Source organism: Nicotiana tabacum, chromosome 12, assembly GCF_000715075.1.
Source record: "Nicotiana tabacum cultivar K326 chromosome 12, ASM71507v2, whole genome shotgun sequence".
Lineage (NCBI taxonomy): Eukaryota > Viridiplantae > Streptophyta > Magnoliopsida > Solanales > Solanaceae > Nicotiana > Nicotiana tabacum.
This window is the reverse complement of record NC_134091.1, coordinates 108,037,488-108,048,685: the sequence shown is the minus strand read 5'-3', so window position 1 is coordinate 108,048,685 and position 11,198 is coordinate 108,037,488. Positions and strand designations below refer to the sequence as shown.

At 38.7% G+C, this 11,198-nt stretch overlaps 1 protein-coding gene across 1 annotated transcript; it reads left to right on the top strand.

The window, feature by feature from the left end:
* The first annotated feature begins 5,810 nt into the window (after positions 1–5,810).
* Positions 5,811–7,237, top strand: LOC107776589 (GDSL esterase/lipase At5g03980-like). Its single transcript, XM_075226798.1, has one exon. It carries the CDS (start codon positions 5,922–5,924, stop codon positions 7,035–7,037), a length of 1,116 nt encoding a protein of 371 aa, XP_075082899.1. The 5' UTR covers positions 5,811–5,921; the 3' UTR covers positions 7,038–7,237.
* Positions 7,238–11,198: the final 3,961 nt, after the last annotated feature.

Here is an 11,198-nt window from a genome sequence, read left to right as displayed (position 1 = left end):
TGAATCCATAGAAGGAACCTCCGTACTAGAATAACGGACATAGGCCAAATAAGCTAGATATCCCTTCTCGACCATACGTCAAGCCTTCCCTTAAGAAATAACTCAGCTGGTAGAATGACCCGGAGTCCTTATCCACTCTAATCGAGGCAATCCCGACATGTCTAAGGTCATCGTCTTGGCGTGACATTCCAATAGAGCATGATAATGTGATAGCCAACCCATGCCCAAAATAACATCAAAGTCTACCATATCAAAAAGTAGGAGATCTACACTAGTCTCAAGACTCCCAATAGTAATCACACACGAGCGATAGATGCGATCTACAATAATAGAATCTCCCACAGGCGTGGACACATACACAAGAGCATTCAAAGAATCACGAGGCACAACTAGATATGAAGAAAAATAGGATGATAGGTAGGAATAAGTAGAGCCTCGGTCAAATAGAACCGAAGCATCTCTATGGGAAACTAGAACAATACCTGTGATAATGGCGTCAGATGACTCGGCCTCATGCCTAGTTGGGAAAGCATAAAATTGGTGTTCGGCCCCACCACTCTTATACACGTCTCTGGGAAAACCTCTAGCTAGCTGGCCTCCACCTTTAACGGCCTGACCTCCACCTCTGGCTGCCTGACCCCTGCCTCTAGCTGGCTGGGCGGGCGGTGGAGCAACCGGTCCCGGTATAATGGCACGAGAATCCTGCTGAGGCATGCCGCCCAACAATCTCGGACAGAACCTCCTGATGTGACCAGTACCTCCACACTCAAAACACTCATCCTACTGTTGTGGTTGCTGAAGCTGACCCGAACGGGCCGGATAACCACGGTGATAGCTCTAAATCGGAGGCGCAGTGATAGGAGCTGATGGTGCACTGTAGGCTGGCTTCCCAAAATGAGGCACATAAGGACCACGACTCCCCGAAGCATTGTGAGATGCCTGAAGCGCTGACCGAAATGGCTTGGGAGGATGGCCTCTATCAAAAGTACCCCTGCCCTCAGATAAGGCACCGCTGAAACCACCGAAATTATGAGGCCTCTTATCAGACACCTGCCCCATCTCCTTAGCACAAACAATCTCGATCCGTCTTGCAATATCTATAGCCTTCTGGAAGGTAATATCATCTCAAGTCTCCTTGGCTATTTGTAGCCTAATAGTGAAAGTGAGCCCATCAATGAATCTCCTTACTCTCTCCCTCTCTGTAGGGAGCAAGATAATGGCATGGCGAGCTAGGTCCACAATTTGAGTCTCGTACTAGGTAACAATCATACTGCCCTATTGAAGACTCTCAAACTACCTGCGGTAATCCTCTCTCAGAGTGACAGGAATGAACTTCTCTAGAAATAGTTGTGAGAACTGATCCCAAGTAAGTGCAGGAGACCCAGCTGGTCTAGTCAACATATAATCTTTCCACCACCTCTTGGTGGAGCCAGTCATCTAAAACACCGCTAAATAGACCCCATTGGTCTCAACTATACCAATATTTGGCAGCACGTCATGGCAGTGGTCTTGATAATATTGTTGGTCCTTAGAAGGTGCACCACTGAAATGAAAAGGAAAGAGCTTGGTAAACTTTTCCAACCTCAATAAAGCCTCAGAAGACATAGCGGGCCTATCACCGGCCTGTGTCGCAACAACCGACTTAACCATGCCAACTGGCGGGTCTGCTGGAGTCTGATACTAGGGAGATGCTTGCTCCGGGGTATGTGTAACGGGAGTCTGTGCTCCTCCCCCTGCCCGAGAGATGGCTGTTACCACAGGGAATGTACTGATCTGGGCAACACTCTCCATAAGGCCCACCAAACGGACTAGAGCGTACTGAAGCACTGGAGTGGCTATGAACCCCTCCGGGACCTGAGCTGGCCCGACGGGACAATCTGATCTGGAACCTCCTTCTTGTGATCAATCAGAGGCTTCACTGCGGGTGCTGCTGCTCGAGCTCTAGGCTGAGTTCTGCCTCTGCCTCGACCTCGGCCTTGACCTCTGCCCCTGGTCGTAGCTGCCACTTGGGGCTTCGACTCCTGTCCGGCTACAAATGATGTGTGTGTTCTCGCCATTTGCGAGAGAGCAAGAATAGAATAGTTCAATCATCAATGATAGAATAAAATCGCACGATATAGAAGGAGAGAAGTGGAACTTTTCCTAAACTCCATAACCTCTGTAATATAAGTACAGACGTCTCCGAAATGATCCCCTAGACTCTACTAAGCTTGCTCATGACTCATGATACCTAGGCAACCTAGTTCTCTAATACCAACTTGTCACGACCTGGAATTCCTACCCTCTGGACCATGATGGCGACTAACATTTCACTTGCTAGGCAAACCAACGTTAGAATAATTTCTAACCATTTTTAATAATTCAAATGAAATAGTAACCAAGAAATGAAATAAACGAAATAGAGCGAGAAAATCATAGCAACAACGTTATCTAGATACAATCCCAGAACTTGTGTCACAAGTGCACGAGTGACTAGAATAATACAAATAAGGGTCTGAATAAAATAAAGCTGTCTGAAAGAAAACACACAACAAAAATAAAGTAGACAGTGACTTCAGAACTGCGGACGTTGTGCAGTTATACCTCAAGTCTCCTCTGGGTATCTGAAACCCGAGCAAGTCTATGGTACGCCACTGGGACCAACTCTGAAATCTACACAAGAAGTGCAGAGTGTAGTATGAGTACAACCGACCACATGTACTCTGTAAGTGTCGAGCCTAACCTCGACGAAGTAGTGACGAGGCTATGACGAGACACGTACAATAACCTGTATGCAGTATAATAATAATAATAATAATAACAGGAAAGGTACAAAAGGAAAGTAAGGCAGTTAACTTATGAAAATAAACTTAATCCTCGAAATCAGTAAAACCATAAATATTAGTCCTCTGAATCTCTAATGAAAACACTAAAAGCTAGCACAAAGCAACAGTGAATACATAACACACAATCCGTTGTGACGCGCAACCCGATCCCACCGTATAAACACAATCCTCCCTTATTTCACCAAATCAATATCAAGAATAACATGTAAAATCTTTTGCGGCACGCAGCCTAATCCCACCATATAATCAAAATCAATATCATAATCCTCCCTTGTTTCTCCATATCAAAATCACATATAAAATCTGTTGCGGTGTGCAACCCGATCCTACCATATCAATATCAATCCTCCCTTATTCCACTCTTTACAGCGTGCAACCCGATCCATAAACAAAATCAATAATTATAATCAATTTAACATCTCAATTTACAAGAATCTATACGATTAAAGAATATAAAAGCAAAGCCATAAAGAAACCTCGTACCAAATCAAGAAATGCTACAATTAATACAAAGCAATAAGACAAGCCAAATATATGACAATAAAAGTGTACAAGTAAGGCAATTAAGACAAGTAACAACTAATCATGGAAGCATGGAAGAAACGAACATTTTAATAAGAGAGTAGTAAGTGACAAGTAGCAAGTTAAGGCATAGGAAGCAATTCAAGCATGTAGTAGTTAAACCCGAGATTTGGACAAAAACTCAATTACCGATTCACCCCCGAGCCCGATTATGCAATTAGTTTCGAAATTCAAACTCAAATTGAGGTCTAAATCTCAATTTTATAAAATCCCCAATTCTTCACAAATCCCTAATTTTCTACTATAAAAGAGCATAAACTAAGGTTAGAAATTAATGGGTGTTGATGGAAATGGACGAAAATGAGTTAAAGTACACTAACCTATAAAATGGTAATGAAATTTCTCTTCAAAATCACTTTTAGGCTGAGCTCTAATGAGAATATGGTGAAAATGGGTAAAATCCCATGTTTGGGACATTTTAAAGTCTGGGCATCAGGTGTTCATCGCGTTCGCGAGACACCTGACACAATCGCAAAGCAGCGACGGCCAAAGGCCTATGCGTTCACCAGGGGATGCACGCGTTCGCGATAGTCTGTCCCCCCTGGCCATCGCGTACGCGTAGAGCAAACCTCATATCCCCCTCCCAGCCCCTTACTCTTTGCGTTCGCGTAGTGCTGGTCACGTTCGTGAATGGTGATCCCACCACAGCTTCGCGTTCGCGTTCACACACACAACCTCGCATTTGCATAGAAAAAAACCTCCCTAATCCAGATTACCCTTCGTGATCGCGGGAGTATCTTCGCGATCGTGAAGAAAAACACACCAGATATCAGAAGTCGCCCAAAACCAGCAAATTCTTCTAAGTTCAAATGGTCCGTAGCTTATCCGAAACTCACCCGAGCCTCTCGGGCTCCAAACTAAATATGCACACAAGTGTAATAACATCATACAAACTTGCTCGCATAACCAAAACATCAAAATAACACCTAGAACCACGAATCGGATGCCAAAACGAATGAAATTTTTAAAGAAACTTAAGAACTTTCAATTTTACAACCGGACGTCCGAATCACGTCAAATCAATTCCGTTTTGCACCAAATTTTGCTGACAAGTCATAAATACTGAAATGAACCTATACCATATTCCGGAACCAGAATCCGAACCTGGTAGAAACAAAGTCAACCTATAGTCAAACTTAGGAATTCTTTAAACCTTTAAATTGCTAGTTTTCAACAAATTACGTTAAATCAAGTTAGGTACTTCCGAATTCGATTTCGGGCGTGCGCACAAGTCCCAAATCATGATACGGACCCACCGGGACCATCAAAATACTGATTCGGGTATGTTTACATAAAACGTTGACCGTAGTCAACTCAGATGAGATTTTAAGGCTAAATTTTACTTTTTCATCAATTTTCTCATAAAAACTTTCCAAAAAGGGATATGATTGTACACACAAATCGAGAAAGGCTAAACAGAGCTATTCAAGATCTCGAAACACATAAATGAAGGGTAAAACTATAAATGACCTATCGGATCATCACAGTATTGTGAGATATGGTTATCTGAGACTTGCGTAGTTAATGACTGATTTGGGGTCATAGAGCCGGTTTGATAATTATTTTGAGGTGACGCGTATGCCATGCTCATATTGGGCTAAGTGTTATTGATTTGGGCGACGCGTGCACCAAGCCTCATTATTGGGCTATATGATTATGATTAGCGCTTGGGCATAATTTGGTTTTCGGGAGTCTGACATACTAGGAGTGGGTGCAAGCATATTGTTTTATATACGTGCTTGATGATGGGCAGTTATGTAAGGCACCCGTACAGTGCTAAGTGTGATTATTCCTGATGGATACACTGTGATATTGTTGATTTAATATGTGTATTTGACATGTAGGCATAGAGATATACTTTTCCTTATGCTAGACGAAAAAAAAAATTATCCGTATTGGGATTAAACTGCTATAAATGGGAAGCATGCCTAAATTTCTGAAATGTGAACAAGCTGAACATAATATCATTGAGCTACCTGTTTCTACTATTTTCCTTTATATTTTGAATTGTTTCTCGTTATTGATATCGCTATCTGAGTATTGTTTCTGAGCTCGTCACTACTTTTAGCCCAAAATTAGTGTTGTTATTTATTGAGTACAAGAGATCGGTTGTACTCACACTACACTCTGCACTTCGTGTGCAGATCCAGGTACTTCCATCTACGTATCACCTCATATATTAATCTTGGAAAAATAATAGTAGCATTTTTCAAAGTAAATACAATTAATTAATAGAAATTATATTGTATAATTTTTGACATATATTAATGTGATATACTCTGACCACAAACATGTTATAATAGTGATTAAACTTTACGTACTTTATTTCCACATGGTAAAAATTGTTGAAAATAAAACAAGATTCAAAAAACAACAAAGTGACAAAAGAGACATTATATTCCTGTTGTTCTGAGACTTCTGTTCCTTTTTGGAGTATATAAATTAGCACTACCACTTGCAGTTTACAAGCAGAAAACACTTGAAGTTAATTACAAGCAGAAAACATTCTTCAGAATGGCTTCTCTGTGTCTACACAAAGAATCTTTCTTTCTTTTAGTGATAACTTTCGCATATTTCTCTTCTCCCTCAGCTGCCCAAACAAAATGTAACATCAGATCAGTTTACCAACTCGGTGACTCACTCGCTGATGCCGGAAATGTCATCCGTACACCCGGCGCTTCCATTATATTCCGAGCCAACCAAGCTCCGTACGGTGAAACCTTCTTTAGAAGACCTACCGGCCGTTTCTCAAACGGCCGTATTATTATCGATTACATTTCCTCTGCTTTCAAACTTTCCTTCCTTAATGCTTACTTGGACAGAGGTGCTTCTTTTAGCCAAGGCGTTAACTTCGCCGTGGCTGGTGCCACGGCGCTGAATTCCTCTTTCTGGGCAGCTCGGGGTATTCGGCTGCCCACATGGAACACGCCGTTGGCTGCTCAATTAGGTTGGTTTAAATCTCATCTACAATCCACATGCGGTTCTAATTGTGCACAAACTCTTAGGAGTTCGTCTCTTATAGTAATGGGAGAATGGGGTGGCAATGATTATTACAATGGGTTTTTCCAAAAGAAGCAATTACCTGAGGTCCGTACTTACGTTCCTTTTGTTGTTGCCGGTATTATGAAAAGCATCAAAGATGTGATTCAGCTTGGGGCAACTCGTATTTTGGTTCCAGGAATTTATCCACTGGGGTGTCTTCCTTTGTATTTGACATCTTTTCCTGATTCTAATGCAAATGGTTACGACCAATTGGGTTGCTTGAGAAATTATAATGATTTTGCTTCGTACCATAATAGATACCTGACCAGAGGTTTGGCATCTCTACAACGTGAATTTCCGAATGTTAGGATTGTCTATGGAGATTATTACGGAGCGCTTTTGACTCTTCTTCGTAGTGCTTCTTCGTTTGGATTTAATCAGAATACGTTGTTAAGTGCGTGCTGCGGAACTGGAGGACGATACAACTTTAATTTCAGGACTGTGTGTGGATCAGCTAGTGTAAGAGCTTGTTCTAACCCGGCTCAATACGTGCATTGGGATGGTATTCATTTGACAGATGAAGCTCATCGTCATATGACAGACATTGTTGTCAAAGACATGCTTTCCAGATTCGGGTGTACCGTTTAGTTAATGAGTTTTAAGATTCTCTTAGTTTGTTATTTGGGTGTTTTTCTTTTTGTTTTTGGTTGGAAATAATGATTTTCTTCGTTGGGTATTTGGGTGTTTAGAACATGATGATATATGTTACACCCTATGTGTACTCTTTCTTCTTCATAAAGAGGTAGAAAAGAAAATAAATAAAAGAGTGATTGTTGTTTGCAAATAAATAGTTAAAGCTTATGTTTTTATTACAAACTTCTGTCAATGGCGGGTGAAGCTAATAGCGCTTTCGAATTCGAACAGTAGGGTGTCTTATGAGGGGTGAATGATTCAATATCTTTTTTTTTTGAATTAATGAGTCAATATCAAACACTACTTTCAGTTGCTAACAATGAGAAATTACTTACAAATTTGGCCTAGTGAAATATATATCGTTGTGGGATATTTAAGTTTGATTCGATTTCAAAATTTGTCTTAAGATTTTTTTCATCAAACAAATAAGTTAACTCTGATCATATAATTACTTCATTATTACTTTTCATACTATTCAAAAAATAGATCTGAATAAATCAATTTCATTGAGTAGAAAACAGTTGATACTGCAAAAGAAGATTAATTTATCGACGTTATAGTATAATTAGGAAGAATTCATTATTCAAAAGGGAGAGTCGTGGCTGATCTTTTTCTGTTGATAACTTGATATCTAGTTGGATTTTGTTGGCCCAAGTGAAGTTTTGTTTTGATAACTTGTGCATGAAGATAACTAGAACTCTTCCACCAAGGGAGAGTAGCATTAGAACTCTAGTTATTTTCCATTCTACTAACTCTATATATTGCAGGATGTTCTCATTCTACAGGTACGCACAAACGCTGAAGTTAAATATGAGTTGAGAGCAAAATAGTAAGGCATTTTGCAAGCAATTCTCGTGTGATTCAAGTGTGCGAACCTGAAGCTACATGAACCAAATAGAAGAAACAGTTCCAAGCGTCTGTCTCTTATTCTAGTTCAATTGTAGTAGGTGTTTTCAAGTTGTACCTTTCAGCTTTATCTAGAAGCAATTGTATTAGGTACTCTGAGTATTCAAGTTAGAGTTAACTTGAAGTTGTCGCAACAGTTAGAGGCTGGTTGCCACAACGGGATTAGAGTTAATCCTTAGGTTTACAAAGAGTTTTGTAAATGCTATTTTGGCTCACTGATTTAGTGAAGTGTTGGGGAAAATCCTACTAAGTAGTAGGTCGTAATGTTTTTACCTTTTGAGTCGGGTATTTTCCACGTAAAAATACTTGTGTTCTTTACTTTCCGTATTTAGTATTTCAGCAACAATAATATAAGGAACACTTAGAAGAACCAGGTCCTTCTAGAATCAGTGCACGCGAAAATTGGACACCACACAAATCACCCCTCCCCCTTGCGTGACATTGAAGTATAAAATATCAATTGGTATCGGAGCAGGTTATCCTTGAAGATGCTAACACCTTAGGAGAAGATCAAGATTCTCTTAATTTGTTATTTGGGTGTTTTTCTTTTTCTTTTTGGTTGGTAATAATGATTTTCTTAGTTGGGTATTTGGGTGTTTAGAACATGATCATATATGTCACACCCTATCTGTTCTTTCTTCTTCATAAAGAAGTCGAAAAGAAAATAAATTAAAGAGTGATTGTTGTTTGCAAATAAATAGTTAAAGCTTGTGTTTTTATTACAAACTTATGTCAATGGCGGGTGAAGCTAATAGGGCTTTCGAACAGTAGGGTGTCTTATGAGAGGTGAATGATTCAATATCTTTTTTTTTTAGAATTAATGAGTCAATATCAAATTTAAATAGCTGTTGTTTCTAAATTTAAAAAAAAAGTATTAAGAAAATAGATTCTCATAAATTAGAATGGAGGGAGTAACAAATTTGGCCAAGTGGAATATATTGTTGTGGGATATTTAAGTTTGATTTGATTTCAAAATTTGTTTTAAGATTTTTTCGTCGAACAAACATTTATGATCTCCAGTTGGTCCAAGGTAGATGCAAACAAATAAGTTAGTTTTGATCATATAATTACTTCATTACTTTTCAGACTATTCAAAAAATAGATTTGAATAAATCAATTTCATTGATTAGGAAACAATTGATACTATAAAAGAATTCATTATTCAAAAACAGAGCCGTCGTTGATCTTTTTCTATTGATATATCCAGTTGGATTTTGCACTTTGCGAGGAAAGAGAAACGTTGGAGAGAACCTATGATGCTAATTGAAAAAAAGGGTTTAACTTTTATATATCGAGTATAAAAAAATTTGTTAGTGAAATTAGTAATATGAAAACTAAAGCAAGTTAAATAGTAAAGGGGATCTTTATGCAAATAAATGACAGAATTTATTATTTATTTTTTCTAGTTGGTATACATAAATTATGCACTAATTATATACGATTATTCACATATTATGCATTGTTAATATATCAATTATATCACCAATTATTTTTAATTTGGGCGCTTGAGTGACAGCTATTATAGGTTAATTCTTCTAACATTAATATTATATATTACTCCCTCCGTTTCAAATTAGATGAAATACTTTTCGTTTTAGTCTGTTCCAAACTAAATGACACATTTTTAAATTTAAAAATAATTCAATTTTAAACTCTTCATTTTACCCTTAATGAGAAGCTTTTATAATCACACATATGTCATGGTCCCACAAAGCTTTTACACTTAAGCTTTTACGACCACAAGTTTTAAAAGTTTTCTTTTTTTTTTCTTAAACTCCGTGCCGAATCAAACTAGCTAATCTAAATTGAAACGGACGTAGTATATTATCACTGAATAAACAAAGAGATGCAGAGTACCATGAGCTAGCCAACAACGGCCATTTACCACAGTAAACAACTAAAAACAAATCAAGCCTGCTTTATCGCAAAGCATACTCAAGGGAGGCATCCGGTAAAAAAGGGCAGTTTGTTGTCCAAGATATTTTGTTTACCCAGTATTCTAACTGTTTACCCGAAAAATAATACAGTTAAATTTGTTCGTAGTTTTTAGACAAGTAAATTAATTTGATCCAAAAAGTAATGAAATAACTGATGAAACATGAAATACTTAGTCTTAGAATGTAGATGAAACAACAAAGCTAATGAGTCCAAGAACAAGGTTTCCGGGCACAACAATGATAACATCAAAAGCGAGAGAATCAAATTGTATTAAAATGCTGTATAGAATGTAACATAAGTTAGCCAGAAAATTCGTGTCTTTTACAATGATAACTTAGCTCTCTATTTATAGCTATGTCTAGGGAAGGAAGTCCTAGGATCATGCCCTTCTTTAATGTCAATTATGAAGGTCATTGACGAAGATGTAACGTTAAACATAAATGCCAAATTCCTTGTAACGGGCCATCATCCTTAATGCTGCAAAATATTTTGTATTAAATGTTACCGGGCGCAAAGCATTTAATACTCCTTTTATGATCGTTATTCCTTTCGGTGACAAGCGGAATAGCTATGTTCGGTGGCAATCTCCATCTTGTGTTCCACGTGTCCTTCCTTTAAGCAGCCACGTGCCATGTCGTATTTTTCCCTAAACAGATAGTCCCCCTGCTTTCCGGTGACATAGCTTTATGTTACCGGAAAGTTGGTAGAAATACACTTTTGGCGGGAATTACTATAATTCCTTTTGAAGGCCACTGACGGTTGATTAGACACGTGTCTCTCCGCATTTAATGCCCCGAATACGTGTCTTCCCATGATTTAGCACGTCTTTTACCGATTATCGAGATAATAATGGCCATGAATTTATCCGCCAATATTTTAGTTATACGCATCATCCTTCTCTTATGTACTTCATAATCTCTCAAACTTCTAATCTGTATCTTTATTTCCCAACTTTTCTCTGATCTTCTTCAAACCAGAAATTGTCCTTCCCTCTATTCCAATGGCTTCCTCTTCAAAATGTGCTAGTTCTTCAAAGGGCAAGAACAAAACCAATGATAATGTTCCTGCAACAGTGGGTTCCATCATTCTCAAGAAGGCTTAGTACTTCGAAGGATTTCGAAGAGAAATTTCCTACTGCTAACCCTCGCATATGGGTCGTTAGTAGGTACCCTTCTTCTATTCACCCTTCCAGTATTCCTGCTGTGAAGGAAGACTTTTGCTGCAATGAGTTGAACATTGTTGCTTCTTACCTATCGAAGCGAGTGGCCCTTC